We start from the raw sequence: 24,083 nt of genomic DNA, 5'->3' as shown, positions 1-24,083 counted from the left end.
TCTGTGCAGATGGATTGCAGACTTCCTGAGGGATCGGTCAATTCGAGTAGTCATTGATGGCTGCTCGTCTGACCAATTTGGCATCAACGCCGGAGTCCCTCAGGGGTCAGTACTTTCAGCAACGCTCTTTTTGCTGCACATCAACGACCTGCTTAAGCCCGGTATCTTTGGGTATGCAGATGACAGCACAGTCTGTTGAAAGGTATGTGTCCGATGCGCGGAGTAGCGGAACACAGATCCGGTCTCAAAGAGAATCCATGGTCGAACGGTTGAACTCGTCCTTGAAGGCGGTTTCCGATTGGGGTGACGCCAACTTGGTCAAGTTCAACGCTACCAAAACCCAGGCGTGTCTATTCTCTGCCAAACGGAGTCAATTCCCGCTGGCTCCGACTTTCCGAAATGTGTCCGTTCCGGTAGCGGATCGTCTTGAGCTTCTGGGCGTAACTCTATCGCCAACGCTTAACTTCGGCTCTTATATAGAGTCGAAGGCGCATCTGGCTGGTAGGAAGTTGGGTATCCTCTCGAAGGTCAGACGGTACTTCACACCGAAACAACTGCTGAGCCTGTACCAAGCGCAGGTTCGGTCATGTATGGAGTACTGTTCTCACCTTTGGGACGGCTCGGCCAAATACCAGCTGGATGCGCTCGAACACATTGAAAGGCGTGCCAAGAGGCTCATCAATGACGATGCGCTTGTGGAGGCCCGGCTTCAAAGCCTTGAACACAGGCGCAAGGTCGCAAGCCTTTCCGTTTTTTACCGGATACATTTCGGAGAGTGTGCGGGGGAATTGCACAACTTGATTCCCCCTAGTCCTTTTCATCATCGAACCACAAGACAATCGGCGAGGCGTAACCGCTTCATGGTAGATATCCCACCCACTCGCACGAAGCGCTTCGCTTCAAGCTTCCTTGTGCGAACTGCTAGGGAGTGGAACTCCTTGCCGGAGTCTGTGTTTCCTGATGGGTATAACTTGGGTGTCTTCAAGGCCCGAGTGAATAGGTTGCTTATGGGCAGACGTGCTCCACCGTAGGCCGTATCATCACTTACCATCAGGTGAGATAGCGGCCAAACGTCGACCCATTAAATGTAAATTCATGAAGTAAAATCTCGAAGACAATGAACTGACATGTATTTAGGTAGGTATTGACTCGTGGGTTATCGCAAATAAGCAATTAAGTATTGTAAATAGGTAGTGATAATACTGTTTTATAATTAAATATTTTTATTCTTCGATAGATACCTACTTGGTTCGTTTCCGTATCATCACTATTCTGTGTGACCGGAGCGTCTAGCCAAATGTCATTTACCGCTTATCTAGGGACTTGTAGAGTAGACAACTAAATTGTTGGTGTCATCCCTATACATTGTGTTTTTCACTCTCTGTAAACAAGTGCTTTAGTGGTTATCTAACTAACCTGTAGAGGCTTTTTAGCATAATTTTCTCTAATTAGGAAAATTTATAAATTCTCCCTGTGTCGTGAGTGCGTTTACAAACATACGTACTGTACGGAAAAAAACAATTGTTCCATATGGGAATCGAACCCGCACTGCAACAAGTTGTAGGTACAGCAACCAGTTGCCCATAACAAGCCACTTCGCCAACCCCCAGTCAAGTTTTAACTAGTACCTACCTACCCAGCAAACATTTTTGTCATATAATCAAACATTTATATAACTTTGAGTCGTATTAAAGTTATTTTACAGTAGTTTTTATAACTCTTCGTCGTGTACTGGTACCTTATCTGACCGAATAGTCATATACATTTTTGGTCGTATTATAATGTCATATAGACGTTATTACGACTTTTTTATACAATCATCGTATAATAGTGTCTACGACGACATCTTTATAACTTACATACACAACTGTTTCGTCGTGTAAACGTTTTCGTAGTATAAAGGTCGTAATACTGACAATTTTGTCATATAATTACCTTTTACACGACTGCTATACGGACAATTGTTGTTTAAACGTAGTATTAGTAACCATTACATATAAGTCGAATATTAGTCTTAAGAACGACCTCTATACGTCCTAAAGTATCACAAATATGATAATACGACTGTTATATAATTAATAGTCATGTTAAAGGTTTATAATAACCTTGTATACCACTTCCACCATTTTTAAATCAAAATTATAATATTTATTTACAATGAACTCGCAGCTTATTGGTCGGGAAGTTATATAGTTGTCATATAACGCAGTCACATAGTAAATTATTCATAAAAATATGTGATAACATTAAAATTTTGAAGGCGCATTAAAAATTTGTTAAAAACTAACTTCACATTAATCAGTAAACTTGATTGCCCAATGGTTTACAACTGATGGAATGGTTTTATCACCTCAAATAACAAGAAAAAAAAAACAAAATAAATACCGCTGTCAAAAACACTACTCCATTAAAATAATATTTTATAATATTCGTTCTTAATATAATCTTTAAACGACCATTACATACCGATTACATCATATAAAAATCATATTTGTGACATTAAGTCGAATACACGTCGCACCAGCTACCACTACACGACATGTAGTCAAATCGCCGACGCGTATATGACTACTATGCGACTAATTAGGTGTTTTATATGACTGTTATACGAAACTCTTAGCGCCTTAAGTTATATAAAATGGGCCCAAATGCCGTCGAGTAAACGTCCTTATGACGTTTATACGACTAGACTAAATAACAGTAAGTTGTTACCAAAACGTCTACTCGACGTCTTAAATGTTTGTTGGGTAGTGATAGCCTAGTGGTATGACAGCCGAGCTGCAAATCAATGGATTGGAATTCGAAACCAAAGACCAGCTTTCATCAATATCACATAGCCAATAAGTAGGGTTTAAACAAACATTCACATCTTTTTGCCTGGATAAGTATTGTAAAACTTTTTATTTTATAAAAGTACGCATCTATTACAAGTAGATGGCCTAGTAGGAGTTGTTTTATGTTTAACGTTTAACAAGATCGAAACGTTACCGCATTTAGCCCTATGATTGGCTGGTTCTTTGCAGCAAGCCAACCAGGGCGCCAAAAGCGGTAAAGTTTCAAAAAACAGACTCGTACTAAGCATTCTGTTAATGTAGGAACTTAGGTATAAGGTAGAATGTAGATAAATAAAACATCATTTTCTTAACTTATATTTATTAGGCTTAGTCATTCGTTCGGGTAAGTGTGTCAAATTAAAATCCACACGATTCTATACAAACCTTAATTTTATTGAGATTTTTCACAATATAACTAAAATTACTTATTATAATAGTAATAACGCTTAACAATAATAAATATTTATCAAAAACGAGTGATTTCATTTTCCTTCGGTTTTGGTTCAGGCGTTGCTTGTTCGCGCTCGTCTTTTCTTCGAAGGGTGAAAAGTGCTCTGTGGAAGAAAGAGAAAAAAAATTAATAATGGTAGTTACATACCTAAGAAAAATGTCTTAGTAGATACTTAAATTTAGTCGGTTAAAAAGTAAAATTGTAAACATTTGCCACCAACCCTGGTTTTCTAGCTGATGCCATAAGAGCCAACTAGAGGATTATAGATACATGTGACAGATACCAGGCAGCAGCGCTGTCTGATAAACCTCAACATTTTAAACTGCAGACTAATGCAATACAGTTTGGCTTCCATCAGTCATATTTATTGGTACGCGTAGCTTAGCATTGGTGGAAACGTACTCAGTTAAGCTATGTTTTTTTATATGGAAAGATGCTTGCTATGGATGGCTTCCCTACTATCGATACATCACATACTCGACCTACGAATTATCCTCACACAGCTACATATCTTAGTATCAGTGGAAACGATCACATAGTTTCACAGCTTTGCTTTTATATCTTCGTCTCCCTTATCCGCTTGACAAGCGTGACAGTTATCAAACCCGCCTTTAAAGAGGAGTGACTTTTAAGAAAAAGAGGAGAATAGTTCAGTAGGTACTTAAAGAGACGGGTTATTGATAATACTGTATTAAGTTTCAAAAACTTTTATGAAATGTTAGCCACCAAATTCTTTAACAGTCTCCGTACATAGATTAATAATAAAGTAATTTCCACCAAACAAACATAGATAATTTTGAGAAAACAAGAACAATGCCCGCGCTAGCTCTTATAATGACAAACAAATTGAGACACTTAGGTAAGTAGCAGTTATTTGTCACAACTAGAATAACTTGAGTTTATAATAACTTGATTACTTCATATATGTATTCGTTGTTGTTTTAAACTGGCCAGCTGAAGGTGTTTGGTGACGGAGTTTCGTTAAAGGTTGCGTTGATATGGTTAAGTTTAGATTAGCTTAGAGACGTATCAAATGTATGTAGTCTGAGATTCTAAAAAAACAAATTAGAATTCGGCTGATTCTGTAAATGTATCCGGCTAATAGGCACACCCCTATTACATAATATACAGATTAGCGACCTGCTCCAGTTTCGCATGGGTGCAATGGTGATACATTATGCATCTATTATACATATAAACCTTCCTCTTGAAACATAGAGTGCTATCTACTAAAAAAACCATATCAAACTCAGTTGCGTAGTTTTAAAGATTTAAGATACAATGGGAAATAGGGACAGAGAAAGCGTTTTGTTTTATACTATCTAGTGATATAAAATATTAAAAGAACTTATAAAATAATACTTTGTGCCTATTTCTCTCCAAAAATGTGTTTGACTTCAAAAACTTGCTTAAATATCTAAGTTTGTTATTTATATAAAAATCTATATCCTAAAACAATTGCTGTTAGCAACCGTTATTTGAAGATGTATTATCTTCTATATTTATTTGTATTTTCGTAAAGTTCAACATTCGTTAATATAGCATTTCAACGAACAACAGTGACATATGTCAGGAACAACACAATTCTACTCTATATACGTAAAGTCGAACAAGATTGAAGCAGGATTTGATTTCGTTTCCCTCCACCAATCTCTTGATATTTGATGTCATATCGTTTCTATTTTCCTATCATGTTTACGACATTCCCAGTAATATCAAACGTGAGATATCATAATAAAATATCTAGTTGAATAGATATGTAGCTATGTGTAGATAGATACCTCATACGTGGTATTGGTAAGAAAAGATGTTCAATGCAAATAGATTGGGATTATAACTTTAGTTTTGGGTTTCCTTTTATTTTGTTTTATTAATCAGCTAAGGCTATTCTGTAACTGTCAATTCGGAGGATTCAAACTGTCGAAGTAAACTAGATCTCATTCCCGCCTTGCATTGGTCGAGATCTTCTCACTGCCAATGACATGGTGGAAGGCGATCGAGTGCACTTATATTTATCGAATTTAAAGTTACGGAATAGCCTAGCAGTTCAAAATTTCCAATAGGTATATTCTAATAAATATCGTGATCCAAAATAATACAACTAATTTCACACTCATCTTTCTATTAACCTACTCAAAGTACCTATAGAGTTAGAACATCAGATTAATTTGTAGTTATGACTGGAATTGTCATCAGAAAATGTTCAAATATTGGAAGAAGAATAAAAAAAAAACAAATCAAAATAAAAACACAATCCAATGATTAAATTACGTACTGAAACTGTCAAATTTTCCATAAAAACATTAGACACATTTAAAAATATCGTCAACAAACAAACAAGCAAAAAATGGTACCAATTGATCTCACTAACCGTACACATATAGGTACGGTAGGAAAATGAAGTTGATTAATAACAAAAACTTCGATTAACCTTGATGTTTACGGCAGATTAATTAAAGATCGCGTTTTGTTGATTCATTCAATGAAAATTGGCACTTGAATGAGTGTGGGATGACCACCGGCCGCGATAATTGAATTGGATGAAAGTATTAAACATTACACAGTATGGGAGAGCCATGCTTCGGCTCGAATGGGCCGACTCCACCGGAGTGATACAAAACCGACGTGAAACAATTTGCGTTGTGTTACACTGTATGAGTGAGGTTAGCGGAGGGCCAATTATCATCAGTTGATCCGTGTGCTCGTTAACCGGCTTATTCCATAAAAAAGGAATATGGCCTAATATATTAATAGCCTAAGTTAGATAGCTAAGGAGGTTAAGAGAAATGTCAACCTACGCAAGTAACTTGATGATGGAAGATATTAGAAGCTGAATAGCTAATTGATGTAAGCGACAACTCAACGCGATACTGAGTTGTAAGTTTACATTCGATGGAAAAAAATAGCTGATTCCGAACATATTAATAACTCCACAATATTGTAAAAAAATCGCTTAGGTCGCCTTTCAACGGTCGAAATAAAAATATCTCCAATATTTTCTCATCTTGTTAGGTAATGAATAGATTTGCTCTTACTACGGCTAGTATTCATTGTTATAAGTTGATTGTATTTATAAAAGTATCATTAAATTGTTTAGCATATTCATAGTAGATTTTTTACCTGGTGTTATAAAAATATCAATCCTATTACTGGGAATCGTAAAAAGTAAATTTTAAAAACACTGTAATTAAGTTTAAAATACCTACTTACTTTCAAAGTCACCGTAATAACAGAAAGTATAAGTTTAAATTAGTTTAAATTACGTGAATTTCGTTCTAAATCTAGATATACTGACAGCCTTGTACTAGTTTTTATATACACGGTAATTTTTAAATAAATATCATTATTTGCGACAGATTTAGCGAAGCCTACAATTAGGTAGCCGTTGATTGTACAATGTGCATTATACTCATATAAATATAGGTATGACATTAGCTCCATACATGTCATAACTTCACGCCTTTAAAATGAATAGACAGAAATACACATGTAGGTGTAATGTAGCACCCACTTTTCACCAGTTTTATTGAGTCCATAAGGGTGCTTTTCCACCAGTGATGTAGTAAGTAGGTATGCTACGAAGCTGTAATAGCTAAGCTGTGACACTATGTGACCGTTTCCACTGAAACTAAACTAGTAGCTGTGCGATGATGATGCGCAACTCGGGCATGCGATGTATCGATAGTAGAGAAGCCATCGCATGCATCTTTTCATGAAAAAATCATAGCTTAACTGAGTCCAGTGCTAAGCTGTGTGTATCAATGAATATGATTGGTGGAAGCCAAACGAATCCACTGCAACTAAGCATAGCATATCTCTGGTGCATAAGACATCAATAACAATATACATGTATGTCACAATTCCAAACAATGTGTATGTTATAAAATAGCCAACTTAAGACTCAAATACGAAACCTTTCGAACTTCAGAAGTGAGCTCGATCGCATTTGCAACATTGATCGAGATTATTCTCCCAATAACATGGCGGTTCCATCTTTCGAAGTGAAAGTTACAGAATAGCCTAGCTGTCCGTATTGCACTAAATTATCAGTAAATAAATAATTATTATTAATTAGTACGTACTGTTCACACTTTATAAAACCCTCTCTTTATAATCGGTGTGTCAGTTATTCTAACAAGATGGTAATTGGTGCGATAACCTCAAGACTTTCGCTATCATCCTTAGTTCTTTACGGTCAGCCATTTATCATTCACTTGCTCTATTTACATAATAATAATAATGCTCAGACTGTTTCCAAGAGGACTGGGTATACGTGGTATTAGTATAGATTTTATTTTAATTATTTTTTAATATAGGGCCTTAAATTTTCTTTGTCGCCTCCATTTTTTTAATCCAGGTAATATCCCAAAATCTCTAATCTCTAATATCTCCTAAGTCTGAAAAATACTACCTATGTTGAAAACACTACATAAAATTCGATTCAGCCAAACGCGAGATAATCGCGCACAAACATACATACATAAATACATATCAAACTGAGAACATCCTTTATTAAGTTGGTTAAAAAAGAAAACTATTTTCCTCATTTAGGTTATGCAAGTATGGGTAACTATCGACGACGTGGAAGAAAATGAAAAGGGCTCTTGAATGGAAACTATAATAATTGCTTTGTATTTGAGAGATTTGAATGCATCACGAGACAATAATTTGTACAGTGATATTATCCAAAATAGCTTGAAGTAGGTATGTATCACCATACTAGAAAATGGGATTCATAACATTTAAAAATTAATCAATCAAAACCATAAAGGGCGTAAGACCTTTCTCCAGACCCAATCACAAACCAAATTCCAAGTTAAACACAAATAAACAAAAGAAAACGCAATCTTTACAATCGACATTACGACAAGAATAAAACAGTTATTTGCATTGAATTCGAACCATTACTTTTATTTTACGGTACAACGGGCCCAGGGGTAAGAATAGACATTAATTGGTTCACTTAAGATACACCAGAAAGTACCTTTCAAGGTTCACAATAATTCCATTAAAAATAGAAATCTTCTGTCGAAAATCACTGTGAAATTATAGGGCTTTAAGGTCATTCATAGGTGTAAAAATAGAAAATAGGTAAATTCAAGGCTATAGAATCGTGATTAGAAATCGGCTATCGGTGAGAATGACAAAATTATAGTAAGGGCGAACTCTCCAGTTGACCACAAGGTCGTTTTTTGTTTGGATGTTGTAATGTCTGTTGCGAGGCGATTGTACGTGGAGCTATGCACTCTGAAGTACTTGCATTAACAATAGTAGCTAAACTTTAACTGAATGTGTGAACCAGATTTATAAATCGGTTGTTATTATGACATAAGAATGGCTTCATAGGCAACCATTTAATTGGATCAATATTTTCTTCCTCATATTTGACAAATCTCACCAAAGATTGGAAAGGCATTGTCTCATATTTTAAGTCAAAATGGTTACCTCCACAGATTAGTTTTTACTTAATCTTTGGTCTATTTTATAAAGATTTTTCAAAATACAACTGAAAAGCAGAAGTACGAGCTCAGAGCCACAGAGGTTCAGAATTAATTTTGATAAATGAACCCACAAGTAGGCATTGCCTTATCTAAATGGGGAACAAAAGTTCACCAAGGGTGTACTTTACCATACACTTGTATGGAGAGACATGAAAAGCACATTAAAGAAAACTTTGCAGCCTTTTGCTAAACGTTTTAAAACAAACCGGAGTTCAAATGGCTTCAAGGTTTAGGGGTCAATATTCAGCTAACTGTGTCAGTTAAATAAAGCAGATTTTTAACCTAAATATCGGATGATACTAATTAAACGAGTAAAATTATCGTTTATTGGCTTACATTTACAGTTAAGTTAAGTGGTCAAGCAAAGGCAGTTGGCACAGAATTAAAGGCATTTCTGATTTTAAAATCGTTGTTTTTAAGGTCTACATTTCTTTTGGAGTTTTTAAATTCCGAATAGTTAATAAGCATATTATTATGTTTTTGCAGTTTGAAATTCCATCTTATTACATAAGTACATATTTATGTTATGCCAATAAGTAAAAGTAGCTAAGATGCACAGAACATGTTTCGGTTTTTTTTTTCAAAGGTATGACAATAATACTTACAAATATATGGCTATGGCAGGAACGGCGAGTGATGCGCTGATGAGGTAGAAAGCACCAGGCATCGTGGACAGGGTGGTGAGGTACACCTTGCTGTACACCGGCGAGTAGATCACCGGTACCAGCGCCTCAGATATACTTATTAGAGAGCTTGTTTTGCCTGGAACAGAAGAAATAAGTGTTATAGAACGTTCTGGAAATTTCTGGACGTTTGAAGCGGTTCATTTCGACCGTTATCTGTACATATAGTGCAGTTATAACTGGACACAGGATTTTTTATCTTGTCATTGACGCTTACAAACAGAATCACATGTATATTTTTTATGGGATGGGAGGCAAACGAGCATACGTGTCATCTGATGGTAAACGATCAGCGCCGCCCATAAATACGCAATACCATAAGAGTCACAGGTGCGTTGCCGGTCTTTTAATACGGAATACGCTCTTTTCTTGATAATCAAATACATTTATATCTTTGTGGAGTGCAGAAGCTCCATATAAAGTACAGATTGATTCTCGTCATGGTTGTCGATGCTTGGTTTGAAAACATATCAGAAAAAAATATTACAGATATGTTTACTTACAGTCCTACCTCAATACCTATACATACAAAGTGTTTACCCATAAATATTAAAATTTCATACATATATCTCTTAGGAAGTTGCCACTCAATCAGATTGTAAACAAACCTTATTTTCCTATTATTACCTGCCTGATTAACACAAACGTGATCTTAAACTCATTAAAAACTTGCTCTATTCATGTTGATGTTATTACTTATTAAAACGGTTATAAATAAGCATCTATCATTGATATGGTAATAAGCAGACACATACTAAGGGCTCGATTGTCTCGTCGTATTCTTTGCAATGTATTACTTATCAAAGAGTTTTGGTTAGAGGAAATTGAGTGGCGAAGGTGTGAATGTTAAACAAATTTTGTTTGTAAACGCACCCACCCAAAACAACTTTTTAGGGATCATACAAAGAGTTATCTTGTAAATATTAAGTATTTGATGCAGCAGCCTACCGTCCAGATGCAATCTTTTTGGACTAGTATTTTTTGTTACATTTATACATATAATATAATGGGTTTTACATTTTATATACAAAATAATACAGTGTTGCTTGTTGCATGTATTTTATTGAAAGGTTAATATATACTCGTAATGTAAGATGCTGCATTAACAATACAGTGAAATGTTATAAAGGCTAGATTTTGTCACTTTCTACACGAGTCTGCATTAAATTGTGATAATTATACGCAAACCGACCTAATAATATTTGGAAATTATTCCTTGAGGTTATCAACATACTCATGTATACTACGTTTATGTCCGCCTAATATCGCGGTTCGGAGATTAGATGACCTCAAAAACTCCATACAAACGTCAATAGATCAACGTTCGCAGTTCGCACTAAGATGAAACATAAATACGGAAATTATTTTGATTAGAACTAACTGATTATGTTTGTGACGCTTGAACTCCTAAACTGCTGCATCGAATTTAATGAATTTGACTACAGAGATACGTCACTGCAGGGATTTAAACAGTGCAGTGCATTTGAAAGCTTATGGAAGAAAATAAAAAGGTTCTAATATAAAGTATTGAATTCTAATGTTATTATAAAATATAAAATAATATTATAAAATAAAGAGTCCCTATGTGAATTCAATACAGTGTGGGTAGTCGAGGCGAACGTCGCGAAGCCTACAGTAGGCATGATGCAGAGACCATCTGTAACTCAAAACTAGTAGAACTTTTCTCCACTAATGTACGTGAGTAAACCGTGATTTTTTAGTTACTTTAGTATGTCTCACGATAGTTAATATAAAAATATTAAGTATTGAAGTACCAGAATTGAAGTACGGGAAAGTTTTATCAGTCAATATTGTTACTGTAACATTAAGTTAAAAAAAAACATTACATTGAGATAAAGTTAAATCCAAATAGGGTTTATAGGACAGAATCACACTACAACTGTTTACAACCTACTAGTAGTACAGATAACCTCAAAACGGTAACTGACATGCTTTGCCAAATATGTATGTATAATAGACCCATTTAAAAATATTATGAAAACATCAACCCTGACCTAATACGTAATGTTATTCACTTGTTTCTTTAATAACTAAACAATTACTATTTTTTTAATTGAACACCGATTAAGGAAAGATTTAAAAATTATTGGTAAACAATGGTTACAAACATTAAAGGTGGTTGCAAAAAATGTTGGGTCAGGGAAAATAAAATGTAGATAGTCTTGGGGATTTTCAATCCAAAATTTATTATAGAAAAGCTTAAATTAAGATAAGAGGAGACACAAAAGAAATATTAAAATAAGATCAAGCTGTAGAGGGAATAAAAATCCACTTTACATCGCCTACTACTAACAGCAAGGAACTAAGATATTTATCAATCAAAAAGTATAGAAATAATAAAGCATTATATTAAGTCTTTGACTGCTAATAGAAAACTGTTGAAGGCAAATCCTCCACTAACGTCGGTCACCGGTGCCCACCACGGCGTTCAATGTGTTCCTCATTTAGGAAAAATTGTTCCTCTAGCATTTGACCTCTTTGCCTAATCCTATCATTATCATATAATTGAGCTAATTATAATCTATCGAGTCTAGATATAATCGATTTTTTATTTCCTATTATATTACTTATACGGTATTTTCCGCTTAGTACCATAATTAGGTTGGAAAATTTCCTTAAATTTTCCGCTAAACAGCAAATCAACAAAGGTAAGCACAATGAATGGTTTAATGAATTATACCGTTTTAATCATTTATTTATTGTTGGTTAAGTATCTCGTTATGGCAATATATTGCAATATAATGATAAGCTATTATTATATAATGAATAAATTAAAGATCAGGTTACATATTATTAATTGTCAATTAGGTATTTTCCGATATTATTGTTGATGTAGAAGCTGATTATCTTGATGCATAAGGAGTAGACATTTACATACATGTAACTTTGTCCCTTCTTCCTTAAGACACAAGGTATATTATTGAGACAATAATTAATTCAAATTAATCTAATAGATAATCATCATCAGCCAGTTGCTATAGGTAACACCATGAAGCAAATACAAAGAGGAGATGTCATAACTGAATTTCCCTTTAATAAATAGTAATGCGTGACACTTTACGGGGAGCGTGGCGTCCCAAGATGTTACAAGAGATTGCGTTAAGCCAATAAGTTCGTTATTAACTGTCATTTGTATGAATAAGTATAAATAAATAAATATTTTAAAGTATCACTTTGTATCGATTACTCCAATATCCACAATTAAGCCCCAATCTTGAAGGGTAAACGTTTTTTCACCACAAATTAATTGATTATCAAAAACAATGGAACATAATTGGCTGTCAAAGTACTTCCATTGATTTGTTTTGATAAGGTTAATGAAGAAATTAAATTGATTAACGAAACAAAAGATAAATTGCAAGGAAATTAATGTAATTATATTTAAACTGTGGAGTTTACCCTGATTTGACAATGGCTTTCTAAATCATTCGCGATTATAGAAGTCTATCAATGAAACGCGGTCTATTGTTTTATACAGATCTAGTAATGGCCGCTTGGCTGTGGTGTAAGATGACTATGAAATCAATAAAGAGATAATCGTTAAGGAAAACGGTTGTCACATTTCTTCGGATTATGAAATTAATTGTTAGTGTTACTATGGAGTTTGCATCTGAGAACTGTGGTGTTCCATTGATATCATTTATCTTAATTTCATTAGCCATCAAACCACCACAGATGGAGCTGCGGACTACCTAGCGGGTTTACCAGGGACCCGGCTCGAAAAAAAAGGAGTAGGAACGGGGTGGTTTTTAGTCAGTAAGAATCTGAAACTCCCTCGCCCAAGACGGGAGAAGTCATTGGATAACTATCCCCCCTTAAAAAAGCTATGTATTATAACTCCCCATGTATGTTATATCTTCAAATAGTTATCTATATTTAAATTAAAAATAGTCAAAAAGTGCCTTTAGCAACGTTTCCATGAGGTAATTTCAATGTCAACATTAATTTATCTAGAATATAACATAACACAAACTTCATTTCATGACAATATTATGCAAAGATTCAGAGTCAGTTGCGTAGCACTAAGAAAACGTCATTGATTAGATATGGTAGGTATTTAAGTACTATTTATAGAATATTATTGTTTTTATACCTACCTACTGCATTGATTACATTTTTATTATTCCTTGCAGTATATACTTAGAATACTTATATAGTATTCTGAGTATTTATTCGAATTCACAACGCACGTGCGGGCTAAAGATCAATACGAGATTTCAGAGATTTCCAAGTAGGTAAATAGGGAGCTCCATTTGCCAGCAACGTATTCTTTCTCATTTTAGACATACAGTCCGCAGAGGCGGTGGCAACCTAGAAAAGCTGATTGTGGTTAGAAACTCCGAAGGCAAGAGATCGCGCGGTCGTTCCCCAACGAGATAGACCAATTAGGTAAAAGACTCGTCCTCAAAATTTTCAACGGTTGTAAGAGACGCGCTGGACAGAAACCATTGGAAGTAGATCTTCCGCTCCAGACGCAAGCGACATGCTGATCACGATCCTCAGACATGAGGGAATGACCAGAGAGAGAGAGAGAGAGAGAGAGAGAGAGAGAGATAGAGAGAGAAAGGGAGCTAATATCTGGACTTAGATACATTGGGACGATGAGATTTTTAATTAGGTACGTTCTCAGTAGTAGCAAGGAATTCGATATCATGCGGAAAATTTACTTAAATACCTAACAAAATTGGTAAAAATGTAGGAGTTATATACTCAGGCGTTGGCGTCAATTCGTTTTGTTTCAAGACCTTAATTGATTAAATACAAGCGATTCAATCAATTAACGTAGTCAGCTAATTAAAACACAAGAAGCATGGTTTATGTAAGTAGTCAATAATTTTAACGAAACAGCTCTACAATGTGATAGGGGTGAGACTTCTAACCCATTAAGGCTGAGTACTACATCTAATTTTATCGACAAAAGTCGGGGGTCGAAGGGCCTAAAAATTATGGCTATTTTAATATTTTTTTTACTTTTTTGAAATCAGGTCGTAGAAAGCAAAAAAAAAACGACAAACGGTAGCTAATAACCTTGGCTAAGTAATTCATTACTTTTCTCATATGTTTGATAATGTTTTGGTGAGAAAAAAATCATTTGTGAATTATTTTTACCGAAAAAATCACTATTTTTCAATATTTTCAATTGGGGGTTCAACCCCCATATTATTATTTTTTTCGATAAAATAAATGTAGTACTTAGCCTTAACGGGTTAGAAGTCCCACCCCTATCACATTGTATACATTATGTAAGTGATACCAGTATAGTGATAACTAGAATTTCACACGGAGACAAGAATTATACATAGATAGTTTGTACATAATCCCAAAAAAATGCGACAAAACATTAAATACATATTTAACAACAATTTCCTCCGGATGTTTATAAATACGGTAAGTAGGAAAAATCCTACGTTACACACATATTTTCTTTATCTGTATTCTGCTGTAATAACCTCTGAGAACTACGTAGAATAAACAAAAACTCGACGATACGAGTATATACGGTGTAACAAAAAGGGGGTATACATATCAAGTGCACGGTTTCTAGATAACATAACAAACGATACGGGAAGGGTTTTTTAAACTCATGTTTTCATGGAAGAAAGTTATGAATTTTTCAAATACATAAAATTCCAGAAACCGAACATCAAAATTAGGTAGATACAGGTACTAGGCGATCAGATTTACAGAAGAAATATTTCGTAATTAGCGAGTGACCCCTGTGGTGTTGTGATACGTTTGTATGATGATTTAAACCCAAGAACCATACGACACCAAATATTTGGTACCAAATTTTTTAACCGTATTTTAAGCTGAAACTTTGTGTAGAGATTCTATTCAACCTGTATTCTTCAGTGCTTCTTGATGTATATGGATATTTTGTTACACCCTGTATAGTTAGCGCAGTGTCTGTGTCAAAATAAACAAGTGTCATACTACGCTAGTTTTTATCTATACCGTTGACAGGTACTCGTATCAGCCATTCATTTTGCCAAGGGAATTCCATCACAGTAAATCATAATAAAAGTAAACAGAAAACAACCGCAGTGCTAGTTTTTACGCATTGTTTCAGTTTTCCGAATTGATTTTTATAGCGCAATTAGGTGTTGTAAACTTTTATCTCCTTAACAAACGAAATTGTTTTTAATTGTTTGTTCTGTTTTTCTAAATCATGTTGTTCCAATACACGATTCTATAGACTATTAATAACAGCTCTTGGTGATTATACTGAACCTAAAAATAATACAATAAAACTTAAGCTATTGTAAATACTTAAGGTAGATGACCAAATTTTATCTTAATGTCCGTCTTGTAGATTATTTTAAAGAAGAGAGACAAGACATGATTTTTTTTCTTACAGAAACAAATATTTTATATATTGATTTGAAATATCGCCTGACGTCACTTTTAACGTCAGATCATGGCTTATGTGAAAAAGAAATGGGATAAAAGACAGTGAGGTTTCTTTGCATCTTATCTGACTTTATGAAATGCAATAAAACTCGGTGTAAATATGTAAACAATAAACATTGCAGGTAATACAAAACTATGACATAAGCACATAATTTGAATAATGTTGACATAACAACAGTTATGTTATACCTATTTAGGTAAACAGGTGTAGTGCAATGAAAAAGTTTGTTGGCTTGTTTAGAACATTCGTTTAATTTAAGAAGATGTTTAATAATTGTATTTAAGTCACTCTAGGAACTTCTTCTTTTATTTTCTTTAAGAACATCTTCTTTTATTTTTTACGTCAAGTTATATCCCTATCCTTTCCCTAAAACCTTGTCCAAAGTCGAAAAAATACTATGCTAAAAAATTCCTTAAAATCAGTTCAACCAAACACGAGATAATATTGCGCACAAACATACCTACATACAAGTCAAACTGAGACCTCCTTTTTTGAAGTCGATTAGTAAATCATTGATAGAAGATAGAAAAATGAAATTTAAGAACAGAGAATACAGGTAACATCGTAGGAAATGCTAGTTTTAAATAGACTTAATAATAACACGTTTCTGCGAAACTGTTAATACTGTTAACTAACAAATAATTATTTGGAATGTGATATGCGCACAATTTTTGTCAGACATTATGTACACTATGTATATAGAACAAATAGTAATAAATCTTAGACTTTTCCCACAAACATTTGGTTGTACAAATATCAAGTTTGTTCATTCATTGTTACTATCAGTTAATTTTTATATAAGTATACACGTGAATCTATGTACGGTATGTATATCTCGGTATGTATATACATATCTCGACTTTTAATTTTGATTTAGAATTCGTTAGTACCTACTTACTAGGTCCTAGAATACGTAACATATCGCCACGTTTTAAATACTAAAGGAGTATGCAGAAATGCCCTTTAGTAATGTAAGTACATATTTAACATTCACTTTTCACCAGTTTTATTATGAGTACTATAAAAAGGGGGTGATCCTGAGACGAAATCAAATTATATATTTCAATTAGACCAATATAATAAAGCACGTTTGGACGTTCAAGCCTCGTCCCCACTAAGAACATTTGTCGAGCGACATGTGTGTGTGTGACGGAGACATCGGGCGATGTCGCCCTACATCGCTCAACGTCGTCCGATGTCTTGTTTCCGTCAACAAAAAAGAAGAGAAGATGGTTGATTAAACAGACTTAAATATTAATATAAATAATACATAATTAGGCCACACTCTATCACTAATCTTCATCAAGCGTGCGACAAGGAACAGTTTCAATAATGACATCGCCCGTTGTCATCGGGGACACATGTCGCTCGACAAAAATGTTCCTAGTGGGGCTTGTCCCCAAGGGGCTTGCTTCAAGCCCTATATGGGGAACAATTCATTTATCTACAACTAAAAACCATTTCACTAGCATAGTGAACATTTTTCTCTCGACATTCCAGTGAGATTATACCAATCTACGTAAATCGTTAATTAAAAATCGACATTCGTTTTCCTTCAATCAAAGTTTTCTTTTAGCACAGTGCGCCTGAGTTTCGGTTTTTTTCCTTGATTACTTTTTATTGTACCGGATACTGTTTATTTCCAAATCGAGTAGAATGGGACATATTTCTTTGTTCTTACTTTTGCTATTGTGTTGCTATCATGGATCGGAAATTGTGTGTTGCCTGATAGAAAATTCTTGGAAAATTTGCCTTATGATAGATGAGATTGGAATGTATGGAGGTTTATTAATGTATTGTATTGATGTATTTTCTTCATAATATTATTCCCTCGTTGGTCGTCTATTTCTACGTTGGAATTCCAGGTATGAAGAAAGGCTCAATAGCTTAAATTCGTAAGAATACTTATAAATAACCTAAGTACCTATTAAGATTTTATTCTGTTACTAGATTCTGCCCGCGGTCCCGTGAGATAAAATGTGACGTGTGTAATCTACCCCTGTTCCAAATTTCATCCCGATCCCTTGAGCCATTTTGACGTGATTGAGTAACAAACATACAGACAAACTCACAAACTTTCGCATTTATAATATTAGTAACATTATTTAGTTTTCTGAAAACCTTTTCAAAGGTAATCGCCCTTTAAAAATACTTTAAAATATATCGAATAGATGATAATTGTGAAATGACCAATAATGTTATGAAAATAATGTCTACTACGTTCATCACTATTAAGTAGATAATGTTTAAAGAACTCTAACTACATTGTAATAAGAATCATTTTAACAAAACAAGAAACCGTACAATCATTTTCCCAGCCTACTTTAAACAAAATATTTTCCTTCTTTTAACTAAATATTATTCAACTACTGTTCTTGTTTATTTGCTATTTCATAATATAAAGCAATCAAGATTATTTTAATGTTAATTTTTAATGAATCATCGTGGAAAGTTTGTTGAGGGGAGCTGTTTAAATTAAGACAATAATTAAATCGAAAGGAAGTGAGTACTAGTATGTCGTATGATCTTTAACAAATGTTTGCATAAGAAATACCTACTCACTAAATGAAAGAAGGTCGTTGCCGACTGTTTATTTTACTTCTTCAGTTAGTGATAACGCGATAAAAATATCTTCTGAACAATTACTATAGGACTAATTTTATTAGACTGATTATTCAATTTTCCAAATAGATTTCCTTAATTTTTCTTTCAGAGAAATCATAATCCGTCCAATAATGAACACGTTTAAAAAGAGTGATCAAATTCAGTGCAGCCTTTTCGTAGATATGAGCATACAAATATTAAGATTTTCTTTTTTTCATCACTGGAGAGATAATGGATTCTAGAGAATCCATTTAAAAGGAAAAAGGAATGATCAAATTCGATGCAGCCGTTTCGTAGATATGGGCAAATAAACATTTCAGCAATATACTTTTATGATGAAATTTTTTATGTCTCACCCAACGTGTCTAAACGAGCCTATGTACTATGTTCATCATTGGTTAGTGACTCATATTGTAATAACTATTATTTAAATGTTTCTTAGAACAAGTTCTTAGAGATCTTTTCCGTATATGTAATGTGTTATTTATTACGGAATGGAAAATCTACCGTTGACTAGTTAAAGAGTGTGGATACTTGACTGTGTGTTAAAATTTCTAAGTAAAATGAAGCAAATGATTGCATCGGTTAGTGGTTAGTACTCTAACCACTGCTAACCGTGCAATGAAATAAAACATGTATTGTGTTGTGTTGGTTACCTTCTTTTACATTAATCTTGTCAAGAGGTAAATGACTTGACCATTTCCTTATGTATGTAAATAAACATAATTTATGTATGAGTCTTTGCATACTATAATATGTAAAATTGATTCAAAATCATTGATAGTATTTTGAAGTTTGATTATATAGTTTTGGGTTAGTTAATTTTTTCCTAGTCATATTCCGAACTACTGGAGAAAATTTTGAAAATCGTAAGAATTTTAACTTTGTTCAACACTAAAACTGATTCTGAACTCTCTTGCCCAGCCTTACGTCAAACAAGTAGACAGTTAATTATAAATATCTGAATCATTTCTTATATCATGTTACTTCCAGACATAATAGCTACATTATAATAATAACATTGATTAAACAAAGATGATTCTATCGGTTATTGCAGCTTATATCAATATCATTAAGAATTTTAAATGTGTTATTATGGTTAACCTTTGATTCCTACATACACACGTACAACATATATGTAGCGTATATAGGCATGAATGTTATTTGTTTTTATCTCTTTACAATGTAAACTATGAGCGTATTATATTGAGTATTATTGGGTCCCAAGTCTGAACCCTGGGGTACCCCATTTATGTTCACTGAATACATTAGTAAATACTTCTGCCCAATTTTGCAGAGAATTATACTAAGGCTTAATAGGTAATGAAGAGCTAAGATTTGAGATCAATTTAATAGATTAAAAAAAGAATGGATTTCAGTGAAGCGTTCGAAGCAATTGAACAGGGAATTACATGAGCGAAGAGCGTTTCGACAATTAGGAAATAATTGTGGTTTACAAATACTTGGGCAACTGTTTCATTAAGTAATAGATATGAATTAGAATAAAGGCAATATAAATCTAATATGTATTCAAAACAATTTTACTTAAAAGGCAGGCGTGCCTATAGCTAAGCAGGTTAAATGCTCCATTTTTAAACTAGTACATTCACCGTCGTCACACACATCACATCAGGACTATGACCCAAACCCGGAACAACAATTTGTGGATCACACAAAGATAGCGCCAACCGTAAAGTCGAAACAAATACGGGAACTAAAATAACAGTTGGAACTAATCAGACTTGAGTAGCTAATGACACAGTAAAATAGTTACCAATTTACTCTAGTTGTCTAGCTTAATGGAATAATGGCTAACTGGTACATCGTTCACGTTTCCTAGATTAGAATGAAAATCTATGAATGAACGGAGATGATGTAGAGTGCCTATACTGAATTCAGAACAAACATGACTTTTGCAGACAATTAAGTTTTTAGAAATGGACACAATATAATATGGTTCCTATCCAACTTATAATATTCTTATGATATAATTGGGTAAATATGGATTCGCGCAATACTAGAAGACTAACTGCTATGAACATCCTCATCAGCAGCTTGCAACTATTCATTGATAACTATTAGGCTTCTTTAGTGTTTAAAAGGCGACAAATATATTTCACTCTGTCTTTTAAGTTATTGCGTAACCGTGGGATCTGTAAATTGGAAATGTGTTTATAGACAATGCTCACGAATGACTCAAGAAATATCAGAGAGTATCAGACATGCAGGCAGGCTGTACATAGCGTTAGCAACAAGAAAAGAAAAGGTATGACACAAACGTCACTTTAGAATTTACTTCACCAAGCAATTCGTCTATAAATAATTTACATTCAATTGTGCATTTCTCGATCGCCTGCTAGAGTCACCTTGACCGTCGCGCGAAGGAACAACACGTCAGTTTTTGCTGAGTTTCAGCTGCTTTTGAAATCTAGTCCAGTGTTATTGAACTCTGCTTCGTTAAACTCCAATGAACGTTGAAAGTAATCTTGTAAGATCGTCTTGGTTTAAGTAAAATTCAATTTGACTTTAATATTATTGGATTGGAATTTTATGTGTCTAATATAATTTTTATAATTATATGTCTATATCTCTAGCGACTTATTCCCCGAAAAGACTGAGGTTAACGTACTTACGCTTTAGTAATTAGTCTTTACTTTCAAAATGCCATAGATTAAACTTAAGATCAGTCTTATTTGATCATAAAGAGATATGTTAGGTTTTGTGTCTTTGACTGCCAATAGAAAACTGTTGAAGGCAAATCCTCCGCTAACGTCGGTCACCGGTGACCACCACGGCGTTCAATGTGTTAAACATACACAAAATAGTGAACTAAGGTTTGTATAGTTACTGGCATCATTCTCAAATCAGACTAATCAATACAAACACGCTTAATTAAAATCAAGTCAAACAAACAATTCCTTTGTGTTAAGTTTGTCAAATGTCAAACAAGAAACAACCTTTGCACTTATTTGAACGAAATCGACAAAAGCCGACTTATCGAAATCTAATTAGCTCGAGGCACATTAATCACATGTATGTGTACTTACACCGATAAATATTATACAATTAGTAACAGGCTTTTATTTTACTTTCCAAATGCCTCAATTATAAACTTTAACCTCCCTAAGATAAGGTCTGTTTACCAACTAACAAGAACTGCAGTTATTTACATTTTGAATCATCCAAATGTTTGTTATGATCTGTTTTTTCCAAAGTGATGTAAGATGTCTTAGGAAAAGAAAATGGCACAACAAAATCTGCCATTTTGCACGTTTTCGGGATCTTGATACTGTTAACGTGAGGAGATAAAAGAATTAAGATCTTTATAGTTACTGTAATTCATCTTAAGTCGTCATCACAAAAACAGGGCGAATTATGAATAACGCTTCTTGTTATATTTGAGTCATCTACGTAGTTAGTTTTTAAAAACAATGATTAATATATGGCTTCCGGCCTTCTTAGAAAATCATGCAGTTTGTTTATCTAAATCTTCTGAAACGTAAGTTCTATACGGGTTAGAACAGCTCTTTTAAAAATATGGGTCCTTTTGAAACGCAATACAGCTATGGTTGGGTACGTTTTATATGGATATGCAACTAACAAAACGTTTTAAAGATTTTGTTTCTCTTTTGCTAAGATGTGTGGTGTTAGTTTAACCTATTATAAAGCTGCCCTTATCCCTGTCACAGCAAAAGTCGTCTTAAGTGAACTAAGTAAGATTTATTGTTGTAAAATGCAAATTTTCATCATTACAACAGCAATTCAATTGGACCCAACATTTTTCATTGACAGAGCTAAAAATATTTCATTCAGAAACAAATGAGTACAAAGCATTCCACGCAGTGTATCCTAACAGCAAAACATTGCTAACATAGGAAAAATTAAAACAATACAAAAGAAAACTCACCGACTTCATCAGCATCCACCAACTTAGTAGCAATTGATCGGAGAGAGGTAGCACCAGCGGAGCTGAACATATCCAGTACTGGGCCGAGGAAGTATATGGTCCTGTTTGGAGCCATGGCATACACCACAGCGGCCGCGATCCTACTCAGGCAGGCGATCACACCGATGATGCTGTCTTCCATGTTCCATCTTTTGCTGAACAAATATATTGTTATGAAGGAACCTGTGCAAAGAAATGAGGACTTAGAATATGAAGATATTTCATTTAGGCCTAGGTTTCTATACGTCTTGCCGCTTGTGACTGATTTTAATAAGTCTTGATAGTGTTTGTCTTAATACAAGATATTAAGTAATAACTCTAGAATGTGGAAAAAACTATTTGTATTCCTAAAGGTAAATCTATAGATATTGCTCAAGAGATTTGATTTGGTTTAGAACTAAACTGAATTTTGATGAAGGCTAAATTATGTAATTGGACCCGGAGCTACGAACTACCTAGCGGGTCATTGGGGGTCCGACTCGAAGAGCAGGAATAGTAGTTTTCAGTCAGGAAGAGTCTGATATTCCCTTTCGCCTTACCCTACGCGGGAGAAGTCATTAAATGCGTATGATGACACCATCATGAGAAAAGTGGTTAACACAAAGTACTAAATGATAGAAAGTGTTAACATACCCATCTGACTTTTATAAAAGAATATTGTCATTATGTTTTCATTTTACTGCATTTTAGTCATAACAAGGCGGTTGACGCGTAAAGTGTATCACTTTGAACAAGACTATATTTAATTATCTGATACAAAATGGCGATAAAGTAAATATTTGTGCTCAAAATCTTTGTGGGAGTGTTGTTTTAACGTAAATTTACTTTAATATCTTACTCTTTCATAACTCATATAAAAATGTTGGTTTAATTTTATATTATCTCTCTACCTCTTAACAAATTACAGGTGTCAAAATTTATCACGTCATCAGTAAAATTATTGCTATCTCTTTTTAATGTATGTTCTACTCATTATCAGTAAAGGACAGGTACAGTTTTGTAATGTCTGTGAAAATCGACGCCATTTTTCTTACCAAAACTTTTCTTATTAGTCATCATTTAAATACAACTTAAAAGATTTGATTATTTTTATTGTGTATTGAATTTTCTCTGAAACTACTGAACCGTTTTTAAAAAATCTTTCACAATTACAATTAATAGAAAATCGAAACGGCTAAGTCGCTCTAATACCTACCATAATTAATAGTAGTTAGTTTAGTATTGTCTATAAGACTAACCGCCGTACTTAGTCATTTAATGGTTACTTAACCCAGTCCTTAGCAATTATTTTTGGAAGAAAATCGTTACTAAGGAATAGTTTAAGTAACTTCGTGCCACTACTAGAATATAAGTCGGTTGTCTCCGTCCCGTCTAAGATATTCCATGTCATTGTTTAATACTACATTTCTAACGTCTATCTGTCTCATTTTGTTTATCGAGTACTAAGCTGACAGTTTGAAGATAGACGGGGATGTTTTGAGGTCAAACCAGAGTTAGACAGAAGAAGACAAATTACTTGCAAAAGCCTTGTTTACATTAAGCAAGCCAAATGGAAAATAAATCAACTAATAGGTGAACATTGACTTGATTTAGTGGTTAAAAGACAAATAAAGAAAAATACCTAGCGTGCA

At 34.0% G+C, this 24,083-nt stretch overlaps 1 protein-coding gene across 1 annotated transcript in view; it reads right to left on the bottom strand.

The window, feature by feature from the left end:
- Positions 1 to 3,206: 3,206 nt before the first annotated feature.
- The window catches only part of LOC118265965 (proton-coupled folate transporter), a 39,709-nt gene continuing 18,832 nt past the window's right edge, over positions 3,207 to 24,083 (bottom strand). Inside the window, exons 3-5 of the mRNA XM_035579278.2 lie at positions 22,414 to 22,635; positions 9,392 to 9,548; positions 3,207 to 3,388 (exon numbers count right to left, since the gene is read on the bottom strand). Coding sequence (XP_035435171.1) covers positions 3,301 to 3,388; positions 9,392 to 9,548; positions 22,414 to 22,635 — 467 coding nt within the window. The 3' untranslated portion in view covers positions 3,207 to 3,300. The remainder of the gene's footprint in view (positions 3,389 to 9,391; positions 9,549 to 22,413; positions 22,636 to 24,083) is intronic.

This window comes from Spodoptera frugiperda, chromosome 7 (genome assembly GCF_023101765.2).
Source record: "Spodoptera frugiperda isolate SF20-4 chromosome 7, AGI-APGP_CSIRO_Sfru_2.0, whole genome shotgun sequence".
NCBI classification, from domain to species: Eukaryota; Metazoa; Arthropoda; class Insecta; order Lepidoptera; family Noctuidae; genus Spodoptera; species Spodoptera frugiperda.
The sequence above is the reverse complement of the archived record's forward strand: the minus strand, read 5'-3'. Positions and strand labels throughout refer to the sequence as shown.